This window comes from Alosa alosa, chromosome 11 (assembly GCF_017589495.1).
Source record: "Alosa alosa isolate M-15738 ecotype Scorff River chromosome 11, AALO_Geno_1.1, whole genome shotgun sequence".
In the NCBI taxonomy this organism is placed as follows: Eukaryota; Metazoa; Chordata; class Actinopteri; order Clupeiformes; family Clupeidae; genus Alosa; species Alosa alosa.
Window position 1 is genome coordinate 7,516,856 of NC_063199.1, and position 23,957 is coordinate 7,540,812.

At 43.4% G+C, this 23,957-nt stretch overlaps 4 protein-coding genes across 11 annotated transcripts in view; 3 read left to right on the plus strand and 1 right to left on the minus strand.

Moving 5' to 3' along the window:
• The window catches only part of plekha7a (pleckstrin homology domain containing, family A member 7a), a 77,289-nt gene extending 63,803 nt beyond the window's left edge, over positions 1-13,486 (plus strand). For 3 of the 6 annotated variants that reach the window (XM_048256534.1, XM_048256537.1, XM_048256539.1), the window contains 19 exons: positions 367-751; positions 966-1,157; positions 1,293-1,376; positions 2,175-2,372; positions 3,461-3,514; positions 5,022-5,090; positions 5,755-5,835; positions 6,066-6,215; positions 6,485-6,586; positions 6,815-6,923; positions 7,055-7,212; positions 7,553-7,738; positions 8,165-8,255; positions 8,608-8,702; positions 8,886-9,107; positions 11,440-11,655; positions 11,856-11,989; positions 12,488-12,606; positions 12,913-13,486. In XM_048256534.1, the coding sequence (XP_048112491.1) occupies positions 367-751; positions 966-1,157; positions 1,293-1,376; positions 2,175-2,372; positions 3,461-3,514; positions 5,022-5,090; positions 5,755-5,835; positions 6,066-6,215; positions 6,485-6,586; positions 6,815-6,923; positions 7,055-7,212; positions 7,553-7,738; positions 8,165-8,255; positions 8,608-8,702; positions 8,886-9,107; positions 11,440-11,655; positions 11,856-11,989; positions 12,488-12,606; positions 12,913-12,935 (2,668 nt within the window). In that variant the 3' untranslated portion in view covers positions 12,936-13,486. The remainder of the gene's footprint in view (positions 1-366; positions 752-965; positions 1,158-1,292; positions 1,377-2,174; positions 2,373-3,460; positions 3,515-5,021; positions 5,091-5,754; positions 5,836-6,065; positions 6,216-6,484; positions 6,587-6,814; positions 6,924-7,054; positions 7,213-7,552; positions 7,739-8,164; positions 8,256-8,607; positions 8,703-8,885; positions 9,108-11,439; positions 11,656-11,855; positions 11,990-12,487; positions 12,607-12,912) is intronic. The other 3 variants (XM_048256535.1, XM_048256536.1, XM_048256538.1) reach the window with 3 other exon arrangements.
• Positions 13,487-13,925: 439 nt separating this feature from the next.
• c11h11orf58 (chromosome 11 C11orf58 homolog) lies at positions 13,926-16,355 on the minus strand. 2 transcript variants are annotated; one of them, XM_048256542.1, is made up of 6 exons: positions 16,168-16,355; positions 15,398-15,478; positions 15,168-15,228; positions 14,706-14,815; positions 14,427-14,442; positions 14,160-14,293 (listed from the first exon to the last, which is right to left on the minus strand). In XM_048256542.1, exons 1-6 carry the CDS (start codon positions 16,219-16,221, stop codon positions 14,289-14,291), a joined length of 327 nt encoding a protein of 108 aa, XP_048112499.1. In that variant the 5' UTR covers positions 16,222-16,355; the 3' UTR covers positions 14,160-14,288. The 2 variants fall into 2 exon arrangements, with proteins under 2 accessions (XP_048112498.1, XP_048112499.1); XM_048256541.1 differs by lacking the exon at positions 14,427-14,442 and having other exon boundaries at positions 13,926-14,293; positions 16,168-16,352.
• A 332-nt stretch (positions 16,356-16,687) lies between these two features.
• Positions 16,688-20,647, plus strand: vps72a (vacuolar protein sorting 72 homolog a). Its single transcript, XM_048256540.1, has 6 exons — positions 16,688-17,192; positions 17,276-17,428; positions 17,592-17,709; positions 18,633-18,809; positions 19,210-19,354; positions 19,692-20,647. The coding sequence occupies exons 1-6, from the start codon at positions 17,076-17,078 to the stop codon at positions 20,143-20,145; spliced, it is 1,164 nt and encodes a 387-aa protein (XP_048112497.1). The 5' UTR covers positions 16,688-17,075; the 3' UTR covers positions 20,146-20,647.
• Positions 20,648-21,805: 1,158 nt separating this feature from the next.
• On the plus strand, positions 21,806-23,768 carry LOC125303786 (eukaryotic translation initiation factor 4 gamma-like). 2 transcript variants are annotated; one of them, XM_048257702.1, is made up of 4 exons: positions 21,806-22,283; positions 22,466-23,048; positions 23,142-23,225; positions 23,345-23,768. In XM_048257702.1, the coding sequence occupies exons 2-4, from the start codon at positions 22,893-22,895 to the stop codon at positions 23,732-23,734; spliced, it is 630 nt and encodes a 209-aa protein (XP_048113659.1). In that variant the 5' UTR covers positions 21,806-22,283; positions 22,466-22,892; the 3' UTR covers positions 23,735-23,768. The 2 variants fall into 2 exon arrangements, with proteins under 2 accessions (XP_048113659.1, XP_048113660.1); XM_048257703.1 differs by having other exon boundaries at positions 21,817-21,835.
• The last annotated feature ends 189 nt before the right edge of the window (positions 23,769-23,957 follow it).

A 23,957-nucleotide genomic window follows, 5' to 3' on the forward strand; every position in this document is an offset into this window, starting at 1 on the left:
ACAATTCTCGTCACAATTCAAAATTCCACTGGAGCTCCAAGCGGATTTGTACACGCAGCCTTACAAGACAGTTTACAGCTCTTCAAGTCACGATAAAATGTCATTTTTGGTACATAGCTAATTTAGATATACTTATGGTGTGGGTGCTTGCGTTTCTTTAGGAATCCGCCGTCTTGGTCTGTGTAGAAATTAATATTAAGTGACACATACACGTAAGAGGTTGGACATACGTGACGGTTGGTAATATGTGACGTTCCGATACACACATTGCGATAGCTCTATATACTAATATGACTTTATAAATGTTTGGTGAAATATCTGACCCAGATCTCTTGTTCTACTCCACCTGTCAAATTCCTCTTGCAGGACTCTTACACGACGGCCAAAGTCCACCCAGCCTGTCAGCACAGTAGTTGAGGTCTACCACTCCAATCCACTCCAGTCGTACCACACAAACCCTCCCCAGCCATACCCACCCAATCAGTCTCGGTCCTACCAGACCCTGCCAAAGACCCCGCCCAGCCAGCGCCACCGGCTGCCCAGCGACTACAAGTATGCGCAGGACCGCGTCAGCCACTTCCAGCTGACGCACGGCCATCCCCCGGCGGCCGGTAAGGACGCCACCGTGTGGCAGCTCTACGAATGGCAGCAGCGCCAGCGGTACAGACACGCCAGTCCCACCGCCCCCCTCTACAACCCCAGCCCAGACTACCCTGGCCCACGACTGGGCTACTCTGCAACCCAAAGGAAGGTGTGTTTTGTGTGTGTGTGTGTGTGTGTGTGTGTGTGTGTGTGCGTGTGCGCGCGTGTGTTTGTGCGTATGTGCACGCATGCCAGCGTGCGTGTCTTTGTGTGTGTCTGTGAATGGTGTGTGTGTGTTGGTTGTAGAAATGTGTGTGCATGTAATATATTTGTGTGTGTGTGAACACATGCATGTGTGTAATTGGAAATGCTGCGTCCTCCAGGACAAACCACGGTCCATTCCTGTGCCCCCAACGCTGGCTGACATCCCCCCTCCTGGGCCACCACGAACAAGACAGCCATCGCCCCGGCGACAGCACACCCCTGCCAACCGTGTCACCGTCCAGCCACTGGACCAGAGGCCAGTGGTGGAGGTGCCACCGTCTGCATCGCCACGGAGACAGCATACACACAAGGTGCCGACTCCACATCAAACACCAGCCACATGACAAACCACTAATGGAGGATGAAGCGTGACATAGGTGAATAAGGGGGATGTTATGACAGCTGTGTTTGTTTACTTGTTTCTCTTTTATGTTTGTTTGTTCCAGTCGGCGACTGTGGACAGACGCTCCATGCCTCCGTCAGGTTACATAACCCACACAGTCAGCGCGCCAAGTCTCTATGGGAAAACGGTAAGCGGCTCTGCCACCGAAAAGTGATGATAGCGTTATGACACCTCTCTCTTTCTGTCTGACTAAAGCAACGTCTGTGGAACGGAGGCCTCTCAGTGAGACGGCAATCTAATCCCCCATTAAGGCAGGAACCAGATGTGTGGAACAGCTGTAGACTGGTGTCTCTGTCAGGAAGCAAACTTCATTCAATTCTGTTTGGTCATAAACATGTATTTAGGACCAAAATAACTTGGATGCAGGAAACATTGCCACAGTAATGGCTTTCATCTCCTGGTTAAATTGAAAATCATTGAATGATCAATGGGAATATGTACAGATGTGGTAAATCAGATTTAAACTGCCTGCTTTACACTTTCCTGAGTTCAAACGCCATATTGTCATTCATTCCCTGATCTTTTGGTTGGCTCAGGGAAGTCATCTCCTGTCATGTTTCTGCCACTGTGGATCTTGTCAGAGTCCTTGTTTTTTTTCCCTGTGCCCTTCCCATCCTATTTCCCACATTGTTGTTGTTTACCCATTTGTTTTTCCGAAGTCTACACCACCAAATTCCTGCCAACCTTTAACTCTCACCTTCCCCCGAATGCAAACCTCCTCGAACACCCATATTATCATGGACCATGTCAACCCCATGTCAACACCAATATTTATGCCCTCCATGCCAGTACCCATATAAACAACCATGTTCCTCTCATCCAAGCCAATGCTCACATCATACCCACAACTCCACAAAGCCTACATATCCCCATACCTGTTGTCCACTTTCCAACCATTCCAACTCTTCCCCCGCCCTGTGCCAAGCTTGACCCCCAGTGCGCTCGTGTCCTCCGCCAGCCAGAGGAGCTGACCCTGCTGCTCATCCAGCTGCGTCGGCACCAAGCCCTGATGTCAGGGGTCCGCAGCAACACCCATGCCCTCCTGGATCGGTGCCATCTGGGCACCCATGCCCGTGCTCATGTCCGTGCCCCAGACCCTGCACCCCCCACACGCAGAGCGCAGGTCAGGGCCTCCAGGGACGCCCGTCTGTGCCTGTGTGTGTGTGTGTGTGTGTGTGTGTGTGTGTGTGTGTGTGTGTGTGTGTGTCTCACTGTCTACAAGTGCCATGATGCCTGTGCTGGACACACCCCTGGCTTGGTTGTCCATTCTCAGAATGATGGCTGGCTCCTGCATCCATGGGCTTCATCGTCGTCGTAGCGTGTCTTATGTCATGCTGACCTAACTGCATCATGTCATGGTCTTTCATCAACACCGTTGCTAAGCTGCCATGGTTATTGTTTGTTTGTTTGTTTGTTTTATGAGTGGATGTTAAATTCCCTGCCGTAGCATTCCGTCGTGTGTGCCTGATGTACAAAGTTTATATCTAGCCACTAACTGATACGCTCTCTCTCTCTGCATCTCTCTCTCTCTCTCTCCCTCCCTCTCTGAGCTATGGATGTGATATCTGTTAGATAATGTGCCTGGTTCATCTTGCTCACAAGCTTTGCCGCGTTAGCTGAGCATAATACGCTTTGCACACCCAAGAGAAAACAGTAACTTGGACGGTCAAACATGGGTGCATTCAAATTGACCATACAAAAGTGCAAGTGGGAGAAAGTTATCCCTGTGAAATTACACTGACTTCAGATGAGAATTCACGAAAGGGAAATGCAATCATTAAATTGATTGTACCTTTACATAGCCTTTTTAATCACAGCTATGGATAGATGACTACACACTGTACTATCATATTTGTCCTACACTCATTCTTATTTTTCCAAACATCCATGAAATCATTTGAATGCACACATGTTGTGAGTTGCATGAAATCTGATCTGCATTTACAGTATAAGAGAGACAACATTACTGCCAGGTTTCACACTTTTCAACTCTTCTTTCTATATGATAGCCATTTAGCATTATAAATCGGGTACTCACTGTTTAAGGGCTATGATAGTTAAACCACACAACATTCTGCATTTTCTTTTAAAGAAATACATATGTAATGTGAAAACTGGAGACAACCTGAGGTTTCTCTGAAGAGCAGTGTGTTTGTGCATGTGTGTATGCTATGAAAGCTGACACATAGCGTTGTGTCTGTTTGTCTGAAGGTGGATGACACTTATGTGCAGCTGAAGAAAGACCTGGAGTACCTGGACCTAAAGGTGGGACCCTGCGATCCCACGCATGTCTTCTGCACCTGTCCCAGTCTCTTCTCCACCTAACCTCTTCTCCTTCCTTTCCTTCCTTTCATCCCTTCTTCTTTTTCTTCCTCTGCTCTTCTGCCCCAACTGTAACTCTCAGGTTTCAGGTTTTTTAACATGTGCTCTCAGCAGCTCAGTGACCTATTCACATTTCACATCCCACAATACTGTGAAGGGACAATGGGGAGTAACTGATGTTCTGTCTTTAATCATGAGCTTACCTCGCAGATCACTTAATGTAAGCTGTTCAAGTAGCCCTTGGTGTAGTGCAGCAGGCACAGATGATGCAGACTGGTCATTCTGCTCTTATGTTATTATTATTATTATTATCATTATTATTATTATTATTATTATTATTATTCTTGACCATCCCCTACTCTCCCCTTCGGACCTCTCTCTGCTTGGCACAGATGAAAAGCATAGAGCCGTTGATCCTTACGGTGCACAGTCTGTTACAGAACTGCACTGCACGAGGCCTCGGCCTCCACTGGAACGTAAGCACACCTGCCGGCTAGCACCCCAGACCCCCCCCACTCCCACTCCGCCCCCCTCGAACCCTTCCTCCCCCCTTCCTCCTCCCTCTCAGCATGGCTTATCACCATGCCCCTCATCGCCATGTCCGTAGCTGCGTGTTGATTGGCCGCCGGCCTGCCACCCTTCCGCCCCTGCCCCTGTGACCTCCCCTGCCTTTTTTGTGCATACCATTGTAATGCCACAGTGACTGTGTGTGATTGATCCGTGTGACTGTGCGTGATTGGTTCGCAGGCTGTGTGTGGTCGGTTGATTGGTCGGTCGGGTGGAGCCAGTGCATGTGGGACGTGTCCCCCCACGGGCCCTCTGAAGGGGTGATGAAGCACCTTGGTGACACTGGAATTGAAATGAAATCACAAACAGCAGCATGGAAATATGCTCTCTTCATATCATATTTAATTTGGCCTCTCCATTAGGACTACAAAGCACCATCTTTATGCTTATTATAATACTGAGATATTATAAGGTCTTTGCTAAAATGATTCTTTTTCTGTTTGACATTTACGCCCCACAGGGTTTCTGTAAATTGATCACTTGTAGCTTGATGAGCAAGTAAACTGCATTGTTCACATTGTCTGTGGAATCATGCAGTCATGCAGTGCATTATCACGTATGCGTGTGGAAAGGCGCTAGCTCCTTTCTCATGATGTGATAGTTTACTATGTCCTCTGTACAGCATTGATTTTATATTGTGCTTCTTGTCGTAGCTCTTAGCTCAGCCGGCATTAGCCAAATACACTGAGATGCCGAACAAACTCCAATCTTTACATTTGCAGTGGTAGTAGATCTTTACCTACACGTTTTTGTATTTGTTGTGACATAGTTTACTATCTCCTGTAGAATAGTGACTTAATAGAAGACAGTTGAACATGTCTTGACGTCTGGCTTGGCAGCACTGATGCAGGGCTCTCTAACATGAAGTGACTGTTCCACGCAGGTGATTGGCCCTGACACGATGACGGAACGGACGGGGAAGCCAGTGAAGGTTGCTGAGAGCGACATGGATGTAAGTCACATTGGCATTCCCTTCATTATTCCAGTCAGATGCATTTAATCTTCATCCGAAAAGTCAATTCCATTCAGCGTCGGGGATATATTTACATGGAAATGCAACATCTGAACTTGCCTCAGGTTTATTCCACTGAAAAGGTAACTTCAGTTTTCAAAGCAAACATTTCATCCTTGCTTGTTCTAAGTAAGCCACTAGAGCCTGTTCCTTACCGCTTGCTATGCTCTGAAAATGTTCAAACCGTGGACACATCTGCGAGCCGGGCTGCCTGCTGTTGGGAGAATTCCTAACAGAGCTCCTACAGAGTCTATGAGCTCCACACTTTAAGTGTGCTGTTAATAAAACACAGGAGCATACATTTTACAACTAGTGCTGGAGATACAGTATTTTATTTCATGTACAAGTTGCATGTGTTGCGTACTGTACCAAGCTCCTCTAGCATCCAATAATATCTGTGTTATGTTATAAGATGGAAAATTAGCTTTTTATCTAAAACATGAATATAATACAATTTCAAAGGTGTGTTTTCAGTGAGATTTATTATTGGCTTAGTTTAATTGGTTGATTTGAGAGCAGGTGTACAACCATGAGCTGTGAACAGTCACTGTGGCTGTGTTGCTTCTCCTGCCTTTCTCACACAGCTCTTTGGCTCCCCCTGCAGGTTCAACTCAGCAGACTGTGTGAGCAAGACAAAATCCTCCAGGAACTGCAAGCCAAGATCAGTGCACTCAAAGAGGACAAGGTAAGGTAGAGGACATGGACTACTGAACTGACATACTATGTTAAAGTCACTATAGAATAAATATGGCATAATATACCAAAGTGTTGAATACGCCATGTGACGTTTTCAGGATAATGATAGCATCCTCCACTTCTCACTGTAGTACGTAGTGTAATTAAAAATGTATGTTTTGAGTGTCTTCTTGAGCTTCTTTATCTGAGTGGGACTGTCATGTTTGTTTCATGTGTCAGGATAAGCTGGAGTCGGTGCTCGACGTGTCCCATCAGCAGATGGAGCTGTACCAGGACCAGCCGGCCCACGCCGAGAAGATCGCCTGCCAGCAGAAACTACTGCAGGAGGACGTGGTGCACATCCGCGCAGAGATTTCCTGGGTCTCCACGGTAAAAGACGCTCAAGCACAAACACACACATGTACACAGACACACACACACACACAAGCAGACACGTTTGTAGAACATACTCACATACACATATGAAAACACCCACACATACTTTTAATGATGATACTATTTCAGTTACAGTAAATGGAGTTAAATGTCTGTAGAATAGGACATTAGTCTGCATGGAGGGTTATTGTTGCTCTGAGCATTGCATGTTGTGTGTGACTTTAAGTGTATTTAAGTGTAGTGTGCTTCTGTTTGGTGTGTAGGAGATGGAGCGCTCCTGGTTGGAGTACTGCAGGCAGGAACAGTGTGTGCTCCAGCTAAGAGAAGCACTTCAGGGCCAGATGGAGCTCTGCACCGACCCACAGGTACACGGTGTTTGAGTGTGTGTGTGTGTGTGTGTGTGTGTGTGTGTGTGTGTGTGTGTGTGTGTGTGTGTGTGTAGAGAGAAAAATAGACAGACAGACAGACAGGGCTTGGATGGATAAATGTGTGTGTGACACTTACTCAACAAGACTCCTTTGCCCTGTATTTTTTTATAAAAAAAAATAGAGAACCTGTGCCAATGTGTGTGTGTGTGTGTGCCCATACAACAGGAGAAATCTCAAATGAAGAGAGAGCTGTGGAGGATTGAAGATGTTATGGCAGGTTTAAGCACCAACAAAGCCAACTATAAAATCACCATCAACTCAGTGCAGAACCCAGGTAAAGAGGTTGTCACCTTGTGCTTATTAAGCACCACCTAGTGGATACCTGCCACCTGTATACCTATTTTTATACAGCCAGCGAAAAGGCATGTAATGTGTGTGTGTGTGTGGTTGTGTGTGCACGTTCAGAGCGGAAACTTGCCCCATCTGTGCCTGAGTCTACCGTGCCTTCTCGGTGTGTGACCCCTGCTCTGGGAGAGAGGTTGTCTAGGAGCAGCCCTCTAATCACAGAGAACCCCCCTATCCAGTGGCAGCCACCCCCAACACACACTTCAGTGCCAACGTGGGTAAGTAGTATACACCCACACACATACAGTACTGTATATCCGTTCCAAAAACAATGAAATCGGAGCCAATTAAAAAGTAGCTGGGGGATAAAACAATATTTCTTGTAGTTTATATTTGCATATTTTACCACTGCCATAACAACTCCATAACATCTCAAAATAGTAGTGAGATGTTTTAAAGCAAACACAATTTTATAGTCTAAAACAACAGTGATTAAAAAACATAGAGAGATGAAGCTTATGGTTTTAATTAAAGAAAAGTAATATAGAGGTTATATTGTGATTGTTAAATACTGAACCTTGGGGGAGTTGTCACGCTGTTTGTGCTGATGGTGTTTAGGTGGAGGACGCACCTCCTCCCCGACCCCCTCTGCCCCTCCTATACGACGCCGAGGACATGCCACCGGCCGTTCCCCCGCTCCCCAAGGAGGCAGCCGTCATCAGGCACATGTCGGTCCGAGGCCTCAAACGCCAGTCGGACGGGAGGAGACGCGACCGAGAGGGCCACTACACCGTAGACAGCAAGGTCTGGAGCCCAGGCCTCAATGCAAACATGATCATAATGAGGAACATAATTCTAATACGGGGAGTTGGACAGAGGGTCATCGTTGAGAACCTCAGATGGAATGATTACACAAAAATTGTTCAGATTTAACAGTTCAAAGGAAACATGATTGACTTGACATGAACGTACTTCTGGTGTAGAAGTATCTGGTGTAGTGCACTCATACTAGAGAAGTGCTAGAGGTGAAGCAGTTGGCTGCAACCCACCACCTTTGTTGTTCGATCTTTTAAAAGACTATCTAAATCTAAATGGTTTCAGGGATTAATTGTCTCTCTAGTTAGGATGTAAAGATTGTTAAGATATTTCCCACATTTACATGCTGATCTGCTGATATCTGTAGCCTGGTTGTTTTTCCCTTAGGCTTAGGTTGTGTGCTCCTGTTTGCAGGTGGAGTTGCGATCATACCTGAGTGAGCCTGAGTTGGCAGGAAATGGCCAGGGGCACGTTGAAGGCAGTTTCCAGACACTGCCAAACAAAGGTAGATAAATATGCCACTTTGACCTAGCAACATCCGCCATGTCACGCCATGGTGAAGTGTATTCGCTAGCATGGCATCATACCTAAAACATGCCCTAACGATGCCAACATCTTGGCCATCTGACTGTGTAGTAAAGTCTGGGACTATTTGTGATTTGATGTAAAATTGGTTAAGAGCCAATTTAAAAGTGATTGTTAGGATTGCATGTTTCCTTTCAAGGATTTCTCCATTAAGATATTTTGGTATTGTTCTTGTGACCTGTTTCCATGGAATTAGAACAGTAGTCTTCTTTTTCTGCCCTTTTCTGTCTTTCCCCCCTCTTCCTCTTCCTCTTCCTCTTCCTCTTCCACAGGTCTATCTGGTTCGTCCTCCAGGATATACCAAACGGGCCATGTGTCCTCATTTGTCACAATGAGGAAAGGCAATGACTTCCGAGGAGGTTTACAGGTAGGTCAGCTCTCTGCAGCACTGTCCTGTCCCAAGGCAGGAGCCCACATTAATTGTAGTGCCACTAACACCACTGTTCTTACCCAGCTCTGTTCCTAAAAGTCACAGCAAAGTTGTCCTGGCTTTCTTTGTCTCGCTTATTCTCTCCCTCTCCACCTCTCCTTTTCTCTATCCCCTCTTCAGGAGAGACCGAAGAGTGCCTTGGAGAGGCTATACAGCTCCGATTCCCAGCAGGCCGAGCAGCCTCAGCCCCGCGGCCGGATGAGTGCCGAGGAGCAGCTGGAGCGGATGAAGCGCCACCAGAGGGCGCTGGTGCGGGAGCGCAAGCGCAACCTCAGCCAGGGCGAGCGCCACTCCAGCGTCTCCACATCCACCTCCCGACCCCCGACCTCTGACCCCGCATCAGTACGTTACCCTATCCCCTACCCCGGCAGGCACCGGACGCACCGTCACCAAGACGCGGCCAGCTAACCTTATGCTAACATGCTAACACCAACAAACTCCCGAATGTAACCAACAGTTAGCGCAGTTAGTGAGACAAGCCAAGCTAAACTAAAGCCAAGCTATAGCAGGGAGGATTGGTGACATTGCTGCACTTTGGGAACTGGCCTTGGGGTGCTTATCTTGCTTAAGCTACTCTGCTACGGAGAGGCAACACTTACTTTCTCTCTCACACAAGACTACTGAATGTACTTCGGTGGGAAGAAGAGGGTTTCTGCGCGTTTCCTCCTTCCTCTCGCTCAAGGACCTAATTTCCTCTCAAAGTGGAACTAATTTTTGTAAATGTACATTGCAGTGATGTTAATTATGCACATTAACTTATGGAATCATTTCAAATATTTTTTGTAGTAACATTTGTACATTTCTATTTTTGTTAATATTTGATATGGAATGGGGAAATGTTTACCTGGCTTTATCCACCTCCAGATTAGATTGATTTGTTTCTTTTCTTTAAAAAAGAGTTTCTATGAGAAACAACCTGATCAAAACCTCTCATTACTGCATGCCCAACAAAAAATCAAGCCTGAGCAATCATTTGATACACATCCGTTTACCTTTGCAATCTTCTCGATGATCAGATCAGTTAAGTGCCTTTTCGTGTGAATCATGGATAAGATCCTTGCCTTCAGGGGCAGATTGGTGTCTACAGTCAGCTGCTATCTGGCATCTCATAGACTGGGTTTAAAAGCTGAGTGAAGATTAAGGTGTGTGTGTGTGTGTGTTTGTGTGTTTGCGTGACAATGAGATTATGATGTGAGCGTTAAAATATGAGATTGCTTTTCTCAAAGTGGTTAAGATACAAGCAGGGCATAGAGAATTTAAAAAAAATGAAGAAGATTAATGATATTGTTGGAGTGGAAGATTTAAGAATGTGAGATTGCATTCCATCAGCCATCATAAACAGCATAGCACAACAGAATGATGAAAATGTTGGCTGACAGCGGCTGCTGTAAAATACTGAACATATTTGCCTATTAAAAGCTATGATCTCTGTGTGACTGCACTGAGTGGCATTAGCCAAAGAAGTATCAGGTTGAAAGGGGGCTGGAGACATGAGCTCAGACATGCGAGATTGTTAGAGGTGTGGTTCCCTCTGGGAATGTGTGACTAGCTAAACAGTATGCTGTGGTTGACAATAATCCCTTATCTAACCCAACAACCCCATCACTTTTGTTATGAAGTCCAGCACAGATCCGTTTGGAATGCCACTTCACCCTTGTGACTGCCAGAGTGGAGTGTGATCTCACACATTTTTACTTGCCTGAAGAGTGTGTTTCGTATATGCATTTTTTTTTCAGCTTTCTACACATTCAATCTAGACGTTTCCATTTAACAAGCTTTTTCAATGCCTTATATTTCATGCTGAGTCTGACAGTAAGGGGCTGGGGGGAACGTTAAAAAGGGGATAGATCCACTGTATATTGAGTATCTTTACTACAGTTACTGCATAATGACATAGTGACTACTCAAGTCAATACAGTTAAACTTCAGTGTACCTGTTGATTGATGCACAGTGAAAACATAGGACTCACCTGGTGCTTGTGTAATAAATGTCATTCCTGTACCTGTGAGTGTGCACTGAGCAACTGTCTGTGTCTTATCCAAAGTGTCCTCTACGTTTACCAACCAGTACCACTTGACCTGAACTGAACAACAGCTGAACAACCCCCTCTCTTATCTCCCTCAGATGTAGATACTGTAGGTTTGCACTTTAGCGCTGAATAAACAATACCAATGAGTCCGGATGAAGTGACTTAAGTGTTATGTGTTTGTTTTGTGGTCAAGTGGAAAATTAGCATGTTGGAAATGTAGTTTGTCCCTACCATATAGATTTATCTGTATGAAATGTTTAGCAGCTATGCCTGTGCTAGCATTTTGATTAAACCACTGCATGCTGGGATGTGGAATGTACTCACTCTATCTCTCTCTCTCTGAATCTGACACACATATCGCAGGTGTGATTCTGGGGTCCTGGGATTTCATGCATGGCTTTGTCTTTCCACGGTATATTACAAACTGGGTCAATTTATGACACACATTTTGATGTCTTATACTATCCTCAACATCTTATGTATTTGCTTTACCTCATATAAAGTCACATTATGTGCATCAGTAAACTGAACAAGCAAAGGTTCCAGAACTATACATTTTCTGCACCTCTTTTACTCCCCCTGTTTCATACAAGAAGGGAGCCAGAGGTCTGTCTAGGTGATAACTGCCATGTTACTCTCCATAGCAAAATAAGGAGCAGGATTTGGATTCACAGCTGCTGGAAAGAACAGTACCCGGGAAGGAGCAATGGACTGCAGGAGGGAGGGGCAGTGAAAGCCTGAATGGGCCCAGCCAATCAGATGCAGTGAGCAATGATGGGGAGTGGCTTACAGTGCTTGCTGTGCCCATGAGAGAGCAAGACCTCGAACCTGTGGACTTTGAGTTTGATATCAGCAGAGAGGTAGGCCTATATAAAAGAAAAAACACCACTGCCCTCTATTTTAACATCTAAAGAATCTCTTCACAGTCAAGAATATCGGCATTTTTTGTTTGTTTGTTTGTTTTTTTAATCAAAACTATAATGAAGTTGAAAGTTTGAAGTTTTCTGATTAAAATTGAAGTCAGCGGATGAAACCTCTCTGATCTGTTGCCTGTTTCCAGTTGGCTACTCCACAGAAGGTGCTAATCCCCAAACGCTATGTGGAGCTCGAGCTGGAGGAGAGCCTGACCTCTGAGGAGATGGAGGCCCGCGACCTTAAAGCGGAGAAGATCAAGAACCTCCTCGCCAAATCAAGGCAAGCTCCTGGCCTGACCAGTACAGGGATTACATTATTTCAGTATCAGAGTAATTGTGTTGGGGTTATATCAGTCCTTTTAGGCAAGTACCTCCACTCGGCGGCCTTAATGTAATGCTTTTTAGCCACTTATCGGGCATCTATTTCGGCAGAAATGCATGTGCGCAAGGCTTCATGATGCCAACCTTGCTCAAGCGGCAAGATCACAACACATGGTTGGCACGATATATTCACAACACACCTCATGATTGGTAGCCTGGAGATTCCAGACCCTGGTAGACAACTGCCATATTTGCTAACCCCATGCATTTCTATGGAGGATTTTTTGAGTGCTGTGTCTCATTAGAAAGTCTCTGGTTATATTTGTCAACAAACCTGGTTTTCCGTTCATGAAATACTGTCAGATTTACAAATGCTAGAGAAAAGAGTTATGACAACAAGCCAGCTGTTGTAACTACAGTATTAGTGACCAACTAAGCACTGAATCCTCCATTTCAGTGGTCAAACAGTGGACACTACAGAGCTGGATTCCGCCCTGCAGCAGAAGGAGAGGATTGTGGGTATTCCACGTGCATTGGCATCTGAGGCATCGATCAGGATCAAGCAAGCCGCCGCAGGTGAGTGTCATTATTAACACACCTTACGTTCTCACAACACCTACGATTTCATTGGTACGTTTAGGTCTTCTGCCTTTATAAAATTATGCTTTTTTGTAGGATTGTAAAAGAAAAACCTCTTTATCCTTTATTTATTAAGAACCCCTACATAGTTATCATTGTCAACCGTGTCTGTTTAAAAAAGCCTACATGCCCCTGCTCTATCACACTAATACATTGAAAGTAATGATGTAGGGCATCTCATGAGAAGTAGCAAGATGACATATTCAACCCCTGAAATATGATGTCCTGTGTTTGTGCTTTCAGCCAGAGCCTACCTTGGACAATGAGCTGTGTCGTGTGCAATGGCATCCTCATCTGGACTCAAGTCTTTCCATTTACAATCAATATAAAATATTTAACGCTTCACTGAAAATAATGTCTCCTATTTATGGCCCACAAGTGCTTTGTGTTAGACTACAATGTTTTGTAAATTAATTTTAATCCTTGTTTAAGCCAGATACACACGCTTTGCCTTGTTTCTAATACGGCATAATACCTGGTTTGTTTTGCACTTGTAACTTGTACATGTTTGATATTTCCAACAAAATCAAACACTCCACTCAAAACATTTTAATCCAACTTTGCAAGAGAATAGTCTTCTTATTGTTGACAAATACTGGATTTTGTGTTCATAGTATCAGTATCTGTGTGGAAGCAATGGAGAAAAACTGTAATAATTACCTTTTTATACACTATGACTATGGTTGACTCTGACAAAAACATGCACTGTGTGTATTGCAGTTTGGTCAAATTCTGCGTATTTTTAATTTTGCTGCTAAATGACATTTTGTTTTAAAAGTTTGAAAATGAGTCACATGAATTAAATGTTAATATTTTATGGTTTTGTTTTTGTCTGAGTGTTCCTCAAAATATAGACAATCACAGGGACACAGATATCCCCAGTATATAGCAATGACCAATGATTTTTAAAGACTATGCTGGATAAATCATTATTAAAAATCTCTGCGCTTTCAGTAATATTTTGAAGTAGTTTATGGGGAAAGACCTGTAATAAGGTTATCTGAGGCACTGCTCTGAAGAGAACCTGATTAGCAGACAGCTGCTAGAATTTTATTGATAACACAGTGATGGCTTTCAACAATTACCGATTCCCCATAATGAGCTCTCACAGAGAATTGGGAACGCTTGAGAGTCTTAAGCCTGCTGTCTGCATCTGTGAGTCAAGTATTGTCTGGGGAAGGGGGAGCTGGGACACAACACTCACGAAGGAAAGAAAATAGCAGAGAACAAGATCAGACAAAAGAGCAGACAACAAATTTCCGTACCCTTCAACTTTATGAATGTCGTTTTAAAAAAGTCAAACAAAACAAAATAATTTTTACAAACAAATCATAATGGACATCTAAGGAAACATTAAACACAATTGAAAGTCAGTTATTTCACATGAAAAACTCACTCTCACTCTGCTTTAAGACGACTTGACAAATGTCATTTTGAAGCTGTTTTTCTTGTCGTCGTTTTTCTTGGTGTCTCCGTCTTCCTCAGACTCCTCCTGGCTGCTCTCTGAGGTGGGAGGGGGACTCTCATCTCTGGGCTCAGGCGGCTCCGAGGGGTCTGTGGAGGGCGTGGGGCTACTGGGCTTCTCTGTCTCAGCAGGACTCGGGTCCACTGGAGGAGGGTCAGGCTGTGGACACCAGGAGGGAAAGAGTAATGGGAACGGAAGCAGAAAAACATAAACATCTCTTCCTGCAGATGAACGTTAACTTAAAGATGAACAGAAACATGTCTTGCTGCAGATGAACATAAACATTTCTTACTGTACTGGAACTGGAACTAGAAGTTGCCACAAACACCAAGGTCATAGGTCCAAGGGAGCAAACACATTCATATGAAAGTATTGTATGTAGCTTTGGATACAAGTGCTTGCTGAATATATACATTTATATCTATAAGCTTGAAGGCAGTAGCCAGAGAATTACATCACAGCATAACCCCATAGGATCTCAGACTCAAATAAAATCCATTTTTCTAATAACACTAACATGACCGTTTACACAAAGTGGAATACAAGTAGTTGACCACACACACATACACACCTCACTGAATCCTAAGCCACAGTGCCTGCGATTACGTCCTGACAGCACCCCGTCCAGGCCCTGCTGGTACTGTTGTTCTAGCTCCGAGTTCATCTTCTGATCTTCGTTCCCTAACACAGGAAGGAGTGAAACACTATAAGGATATGTCTGCTTGAGACACTCTTTGATTAGAAGGTATTGCACATTTCCTGTAGGTTAGATTCCCAATAATAGATAGATTAGATAGATTGCCAATATTGAGGTGAGATGGACTACCAGGTAGGTTAACAGCATACTGAAAATGATACTGAAAATGATATTACTAGTTTGTCAAAGTATTGTATGCCAAAGCACCAAAGCATCTTATAATATCACAATATATTACAAGGGTTAAAGAGTTTATGTCATGGTTGAGAAATCAGAACACAATTAATATGTTAAAACATAGACTACAGCTTCATCATATCTTCACAGTATGCTCACCAGAACGGATGTGAGACGTAGACCTGTGATCTCCAATGACAAGCCGTCCAGTGTGTTCTTTCTTAAAAGGAATACAAAGGGCAAACTCATTACAAACTCTCACCAACTACAACAGAATTTGAAATAAAAGTACTGCTTGGAACAATGCCAGGGTTAACCAACATATTGTGGGAATTTATGTGTATTGTGTCATTTGTGGGAAAAGGCACACACATTACACACAGACTGACCTTCCCAGCACCCATCAGTCGCAGAAACTTCTGTTTTCTCTCATTGGTGCCTAGGTCTGCAGCTGCCCAAGTTCCCCCTGCCTGAACGGAAATAAACACATGATTAACACTACAATTGTAAACAAGCCTGAGTGGAAAAACGTGGCTTGGCTTTTCAACATTCTTGTGACCTGATGGGCAGTTTGGATTACTTGGACTAGCCTACTAGACTGAAATGGTGCATATGACAGACACTTTTATTCATCACATTATTCTTTTTCTGTGAAGACACATCACAAAACTATAGATATGAGACTTGAAGATCATGAGGTTATTTGAGTGACCTTTCATATATCCACATTGAAAATAGACTAAGGATTGAGGGGAGTAGATGAACATCACCTATCCTAAACTCGAGTCCACTACACGTCATCTTCTATTTCTGAAATTACTGAAGGCATAAAAGACCAGGATCGAGGCAAGGACTTAAAGAGAACGCAAATTAGATCCATAATGGAGGATGCCATAAGCATATGGGCAATTACAAGCTGCAGAATTGGCGTTTAACTAATGTCAACAATCACCTGCCTGCTATCCAGCTGCAAACACCCTTTCAGCACAACGTTATCCATCAACCCCACATACTGTACACCCATAGAAAGCCATAAGGCTGCTAAATAAGCGGGTAAAGTAGCTGAGCACTACGTAAGCTAGCTAACTAACGTAGCTAACGTTAGCAAATAACGTTAACGTTACTCGCAATGTTGCCAAATCTAGATGAGTTCACTCACATCATCATCAGAGGATGCAGGTCTCTTTGTCCCTTGTCGATCTTGTGAAGTCATTTTTTCCCTGCTTGAATCCACTCTAGATTAATCTAAACATGACAATTTTCCCCGTCTAACAGAAGGCAGCTAACGTTATTTCATTGGGTCCTCTCAGATTTGTTGTGATGGGCACAGTACAATTTACAACATTCTATTATTCCGGTTCAGCAGCAAGTTGAAGAAAAGTTTGTCCAAATAAAAGTCTTGCTCTAGAGGAACAAGTGTCTGATCTTCCAAGCAGATTTCCAACTATGGTAGAGAATATTCCATTTAATTAGGCAAACACTTATAAGTTGGCTTTCAGATGTTTATTTTTGAATCTAGAAATTATTAAACTGAACAGATTCATGTAATAAATGCATGCATTTTTGTGCCCGGTTTGAGGCCCAATGATCATACATTATTTTCCACTGTTGTGTCTGCCAAATGAACAGGAATTTATTAGACCATTATTTTGACACACATAGCTAACCCGGAAGTGTAACCTGCAAAATTGCTAGTACACAAGCAGACGTTTTGGTAGTTGGTAGACGTTTGGATTTTGTATACGTTTATTTTGTTAATTGTATTTCCATACGGCAACTTAATTGCCTTCTGTCTAAAACATAATAAGTTTATAATTTCAATAACAATCGCGCCTACTCATCATGAGTGTTTAGATGACAAAAACAGGCTAAGAATAGTTAGCTTCCATGTTAGCTAACGCAGCTATTGTTAGTTAATTTCAGCTTAGTAGATTAGCCTAACTGAAACGGTGATTCTGTCTAATGAGAGGTGCGGTATCAACTATATACCAATAACAAACGACAACTGGGGCCTGTTTTATCCAGTTGAGTTTGACCTTTCTTGTAGCCTTTCACTGAACTGCAAATATGACTTTGGCATCAAGTCGAGAGCAGCGAAAAACAGCGGGCAATCGCATGTCAAAGTTACTGGATGCTGAGGAAGAGGACGACTTCTACAAAACAACATATGGTGGATTTAACGACGTAAGGCATTTATTTAATCGTGGCCATTGTTTGATAATGTGCTCTTTTGATGATATCTTGACCCACTCTTGTTTTAAATGAAGGAATCGGGCGATGACGAGTACCATGGAGATCATTCGGACACTGAAGATGAAGTGGACAGTGACTTTGATATCGATGAAGGGGATGAGCCGGACAGTGATCAAGAGGAGGACGCCCCCCGCAGAAAGAGTCGGGTTGTCACCAAAGCTTATAAGGTGAGGACAAAACAGTTGGTCAGTCACTCATGGATATGTATCGCCGACGTGTAGCAATACACAGACACCGTGTAAACAGATGCAGCACAGCAACAACAAATACCTTGTGTTTGTGTGGTAACAGTAGACAGTGGTTGTTCCATACTATTCGTTATCTTTTCAGGAACCAGTTAAAGTGGCCAAACCCAAGCCAAAGAAGCCATCAGTTGAACAGAAGAAAACTGAACGAGTGAAGACCCCACAGAAACGCACAGCTCAGGTCTTCCAGGACTTTGCAGAAAGTAAGTAGGTTGGTCAGGCCTGATGAACTCTATTCTGCTCTTCAGGGTGAAAAAAAGCAAAAGTGTCTGCCACAAGAGAACTACATGGTTAACATTGACCTACTTGCCTTTTTCTGTACTGACTTTTCCAAGCTAAGATAGAGCCAAAGTAAGCCAGGAGAACTGTATTAGCTTGGCTGTTCCATTTCCAGCAGGGTCATTCCACATCAATTCAACCAGGGCCCACGCCCCAAGCACTTACAGTAGGTCTCAAAAAATTCTGGAAAATAAAATAATCTGTACCTATGTTACCCAGGAGACACACTGTAAAATAGCTTTTATGTAAGATCAATACTTTCCAAGATACAACCAGTTTTACGGGGGGAGGGGGTTGTCGATTTTGTTCGGCCTCCATTTTTTGTCAAAGTTCACAAGCCCATAGTGCAATAACTAAACCATGTAGGAGGCTCAAAATTTGCATGCTGGTACATAAATAGGAATAGTATGTAGCAAAATCGTCACGTTTGATCTGGATGATCCTGCATTGACCTGTCTTATGCAAATCTTTCTTTTTTTATTTTCCACCCTGAACATGGGCAAAATGCATTATTGGGGCAGCCGTGGCCTATTGGTTAGCGCTTCGGACCTGTAACCGGAAGGGTTGCCGGTTCGAACCCCGACCAGTAGGCACGGCTAAAGTGCCCTAGAGTAAGGCACCTAACCCCTCACTGCTCCCTGAGCGGCGCTGTTGTTGCAGGCAGCTCAATGTGCCGGGATTAGTGTGTGCTTCACCTCACTGTGTGTTCACTGTGTGTTGAGTGTGTTTCACTAATTCACGGTTTGGGATAAATGCAGAGACCACATTTCCCTTACGGATCAAAACTGATATCATATGATGTCCGTTCATTCTGACCCTGTGGCATCCTTGTGATCTCCCTCCACAGTCCGCAAGTCAGTACGTCAGTCGACCAGCGAGCACACCCGTAAAACCAACCTACGACTGCAGTTACGACAAGAGGCCCCTAGGAGGCGCCGTGGGGCTCACCATGATCGACCACTCACCCAGGAAGAGCTTTTGGCAGAGGCAAAGATCACAGCAGAGGTCAATCTGAGATCGCTTGGTAAGAAGGAGAAATGGAGATATAGACTTGTTTTGTTGCACACCCTGGGCATTAACAGATACCAGGGTCAGAGAGACTGAATGGTTACTGAAATGATAGTCACCAAAATAAGTCAACTCAGTAGGCCTATATATATATCTCTCTCCCTCTCAGCCTTCTTCAACCTGGGAGACAGAGGACTTAGGCCATAGTGCAAATTCCGATAACTAGGTGCTCAGCACTAGACTAAACTAGAGGCATATGTAGCATAGGCTTAGAACTGAACAGTTACCTTATTAAGGATCATGGTTGGATATAAAATTTGAGATGTCCAAGTGAAGACTTGCACAGAAAAGGGCAAAAGGGTTGTGACACGACTATCTCTGTAGAGTTTGCTCAGTCTGTTTTCCTGGTTTCACAGAGAACTATGAGCGTCTTGAGGCCGATAAAAAGAAGCAAGTTCACAAGAAGCGACGCTTTGATGGGCCCACCATCCGCTACCATTCAGTCCTCATGCCGCTTCTTTCCGACTCACTGCTCAAGGAAGAGAATGTAGACGTAGAGGGGTATGTATGTATTTTTTATTTTTTTGTAACACTTGAGTTCCTTAAAAAACAAACTTTAACCTGGTGTTAACAAGCTCAGTGACAGGTTTGCTTTGAGGTACCCACACACACTGCTTACTAAAACCCCATATTACATTCTTATCCACCTGCGTGTTTAAATTGTCATGACATTTTGGCTGGTAAGCAAGTAAGCAACATTAAAGTAGTAGATAAATGTTTTCCTTAATCATTTGTATGACTTGAAAGGAGTTGAAAATTATTGCTTTGATTGTTTTGAGACAGTGACATGAATTGGGGGGGTCCAACTGAACATAGTTCATCTGTGCTCCCCCCACAGGTTGGATCAGGATGCTCCTCAAGCTTCTTCCTCCTCAGCTCCTGCTTCCTCCTCCTCAGCCTCCCAGGGTCCATCGGGGTCAACAGGACTGTGCTCGCGGACCTACATCACCTTCAGCGACGATGACGCCATGACGACAGCATTTCCAGCAACAACGAGGGGCTCCGCCCCCCCGCTCCCGGTGCAGGAGGTGTGTCCAGTGACGCACAAGCCAGCGCTGTACCGTGACCCCGTCACGGACATCCCCTACGCCAACGCCCGAGCCTTCCGCATCATCAGGGAAGCCTACCGCAAGTATGTTGCTGCCCATGGCTTCCCCGCCACAGACGTGGCAGGGACGGGCGGTAGTGGCACGAGCGGTGGGGCAGGAGACGGATCTGCTACTTCGGCTGCTGCAGCATCAAAGGGCATGTGCCAGAAGACGCTTGTCAAACAAACAGTGGTCGCCATGTAACAGGGCAGAGAGATTTTGGCTTATGGTGTTTGGACTTTGATCTGTTTAGATTTCAGGTGCTCAGATGTCTTCCAAAGTGTCACTGCTGCTGATACGACACATTTGTGAGACCATAACAGAAGAACTATGAGAGGTCTTAATGATGATGGAGGGACTTAGTAATTCTGTTATTTTGACATTTGCTCTCAGTGAAATCTGTTATAGTTTGGAGTCAGAAAACAAAAATAAACCAAACAGAAAACACTGTAGACTTAATACTTTTTGTTATACAAGAAAGATTATCTGTCAAATGGGGTGTGCAGATGGTATGTGAGTGTAAGAACCAGGAGTTCCCCTGGTGTTTTCATTAATCTTCCACTAAAATTCCACTTAGTTTATAGTGAAGGATACAATTGCTCTGCAGAACTTGATAATCCTGCTAAAAGTTTGTACCTTCTTTTTTAAGCAGTTTTGTAACAGTATTCTGTGGTATCGAATAAATATTTCTTGCTTTCTCATTGTGTACCGTTGCACACGTCTATAAAGGGGAATATCTGGAGTACCTTTATTGTAAGAAACTCTGTACAATTTTAACAATGTTTTGCTATAATGCCAAAACCTAAATCCCACGCAGAATTCAAAATATGACTCCCATCTTTTGGAAATAAGAAGAAATGGCTTTTCAGTCAACTCTCCTGTTCCTGTGATAGTTTTCGGTCTTTTAAAAGGGGTCTATAGAAATATCTGTTCAGCATTAATTAATTAAGTTGTTATGAGTAATGGTTTGTATGGTATTTGTCTATTTTTATTTATTGACATTATTTGTTATTGCTATTTTCCTTAATGTAGTCTTACCAACATTTTAAAACTGTTCACTGTTAATTTAAACTCTTGTATTGTTTTTATTTGTATGTCGCCGGACAAAAGCGTCCGCTAAATCCTGTAATCGTATCCCATAGTCCCATAGAAAATATATCAAGATTTTGTGGCATAGCTAAAAAAAAAAAAAAGAAAGACGTATAATCTTCATTATTATTAGTTTTACTATAGACTGAGATTAAAATGTAGTTAAACTATTGAAAATGATGTTGCATATCCAGAAAGCCTGTATGGCAAATTTGAAACTTGAACATTGCACAAAAATTAGTTCTGCTAATGAAAAGGGGATAATGGTATTATGGGATTTGGCAGAGGCTTTTGTCCTAAGCGACTTAAATAGCAATAATGGCAATGCAATCAATAGCCTAATGGAAATAAACAGTGAAAAAAATACAATATACAAACCATAACTCAAGGAATGCAATAAGTGCATGCTGAACAGATATGCCTTTTAATGACCAGATTACCAAACATTTACAAAAAACACGATCACTAGCCTACTTTGATACTGAGATGCCCAAGTTTTTTCCAATTTTTGCTTTTTCGGTTTTCGATAGCTATTAGCTAGCCGTGTCCGTATGCTAATAAGTCAACGAACTGAAGTAATTTTGGCAAAGATCCTTCATTACTAACAAGACAAGAGTAATCAAAGAATCTTTGCATAGGATCTTTCCCAAAGTGACTTCCGAAATAAATAACCTTGGGTATTATGACGTGAGGCTTGAATTGCCATGGAGACTTCCACGTATTACAATGAGGCATTCTAGAACAGTAACGAGTTCAGTAAAACTCGTTTTATATTCACTTTGATATCAGACATCGCTACTGCATGGTGAGTGTGTGCTAGTGCTTCTCAACAAAAATAATATTTTACATAGATTGTTCAATTCAATTTGTAGCCACATCATAATTAAGACTACGCTTTTCAATACAGTAATTATATAGTTTTTGCTGTTATGAACTTTTATACCACATGTCTGTTGACCTGCCATAAACACTATAGGTCAAATTCAAGACTCTTTTTCTCAGTGATTCCTCGTTGGTGGAATGCCTGTGTTCTCCGTTCCTGTAATAGTTTTGGGTCTTTCAAGAGCGGTCTAATGACATCTGTTCAGCATACACTTTTTTACACGGTTCTTATGAGTTATGTTTTTTATATTATAGTATGTGTTTATTAGGCTATTCATTGATATTGCATCATTCTGATCAACAAATAAAACAAATAGAAAGCAACTCCTCACAGTCAGTCCATCAAGTGATTTTGGAAAGTCATTTGTAAGGTAAAGACCAGATATTTCTAAAAAAATTTCAACAGAGGCCTGGCCTATAAATGAACACCAATAAACAGCCTAGGCCTAATCATGAAGATGTATGCAAATTACAGGCAGTAATGAATAGGCTTATTCTGGACATTTAAAGGTAGGCTAGTCTGCACTGACTGCAAACTAAACATATTGTATAGTTTTCCAGGATTTCCATAATGGATGAATTTAGTGAGGGTCTGAAAGCAGAACTGAGCACCACCACAGCGGATGAGCTGAGAACATTTATTGCCGATAAGACCAAAGAGGCACAGGACAAGGAGCTCGCCATGAGGGCTACTCTGGAGAACCTTGTACGGTTCCTTGCAGAGATGGAGCAATCCAGTAAGGCAGAGGTCGAGGAGTGGCAAAGAGAGAAAGCGAGGATTGAGGCAGCTATACAGGCCGACCTCCGCAATATGGAGGAGAACATTCACCTGGACCACATATTACTGACACGTTTAGCGACAACGCTGACTGAGAAGGCAGAGATGGAGAGACAGAAACTCTCAAGCCTACCTCTGGCGAAAGAACACCAGAGGATAGTCTCTCCTGGAGAAGGAGTTTGACTATGACTATGATAACATTATGTTAAATGATCCAGAGCGTGCTAAAAGAGAGTCAGAGAACTGGACCAGATGGACCCAAGAGAGAGTGGACAGCACCTTAAAAATGGCGTTGACTGCTGCTGCCATCAAACAACAGTGGCTACAGCAGCTGAAAAGCCAGGCTGAAAAATGGATGGTGATAAATATCACTTTTACCTACACATCCCACCTATACTTTTATACCCAACATGGTGGCAAACTGAGAAAATGCTTTGTCTGTTTTCCTCAGGTGTCTATTCCTCAGGTTTCAGACGGACCTGCTCAAGAGGTCAACGACATCCAAATTAAGCTGAGCCTTGATGATGGCCTCCAGGTACCTTAACGCATAGTTGCCATGAAAAACTGTAATTACACCATGACTGATTATGCACAATCTTACACACAATCTTTCTCCAATCTAGCTCATAATTAACCCAAAACATTTTTTTTTAGTCTCTGAGCTTCAGCAGCCAGAAAGCTGAACAGGTCGTTGTTCAAAACCAGATGCTCCAGGCGAAGATTGATGCAAAGTTGGACAAAAAGATGGCACGTCTTGTGGCTGAGGCCATTAAAAAGGAGGAGAAGATCAGGGCTGCAGAGCTGAAGAAGAGGAGGCAGATGGAGGAAAAGACAAGGAAAAAGCTGGAGGAAATACACAAGGCCGAGCTGAAGGAAAAGAAAAGGAGGGAGGCTAAGGAGAAAAAAGAGGCCGAAAAAATGGAGAGGAGGCGAGCAAAAGAGGAGAGGGGCGAGACCACACAGCCCAGATTTTGTTTCTGCTTCAGGAAATCTTCCCGATCAAAAGACAATGACCAAGAAGTCCGTAGCACTGATAATGAATAAATAATATTTTTCAGTCCAATAAATGTAACCACCATCTATGTACTTTTGAAGACATTATGAAATCCAATGTGTCACGGCTGTCTTGAAACGCAATAGATAGATAGATGATACTTTATTGATCCCCAACGGGAAATTCAAGCAATAGACAGGGGTGTCACCTAGCAGTTGAAAACATTCGGGGCAGTCCATACTCTTTGGTTGCTGTGCTCACCTTTGATAAATT

Bases quoted from the DNA above. Each gene is read 5' to 3' on its own strand.
- c11h11orf58 (XM_048256541.1), bottom strand. From the start codon at position 16,221: ATGACTTCACAAGATCGACAAGGGACAAAGAGACCTGCATCCTCTGAT. The intron at 15,479-16,167 runs GTGAGTGAACTC...ATTTCCGTTCAG, and splicing joins CTGCATCCTCTGATGATGAT to GCAGGGGGAACTTGGGCAGC. The intron at 15,229-15,397 runs GTCAGTCTGTGT...ATTCCTTTTAAG, and splicing joins GACTGATGGGTGCTGGGAAG to AAAGAACACACTGGACGGCT.
- vps72a (XM_048256540.1), top strand. From the start codon at position 17,076: ATGACTTTGGCATCAAGTCGAGAGCAGCGAAAAACAGCGGGCAATCGC. The intron at 17,710-18,632 runs GTAAGTAGGTTG...CTCCCTCCACAG, and splicing joins CTTCCAGGACTTTGCAGAAA to TCCGCAAGTCAGTACGTCAG. The intron at 18,810-19,209 runs GTAAGAAGGAGA...CTGGTTTCACAG, and splicing joins GGTCAATCTGAGATCGCTTG to AGAACTATGAGCGTCTTGAG.
- LOC125303786 (XM_048257702.1), top strand. From the start codon at position 22,893: ATGTTAAATGATCCAGAGCGTGCTAAAAGAGAGTCAGAGAACTGGACC. The intron at 23,049-23,141 runs GTGATAAATATC...TGTTTTCCTCAG, and splicing joins GCCAGGCTGAAAAATGGATG to GTGTCTATTCCTCAGGTTTC. The intron at 23,226-23,344 runs GTACCTTAACGC...ATTTTTTTTTAG, and splicing joins GCCTTGATGATGGCCTCCAG to TCTCTGAGCTTCAGCAGCCA.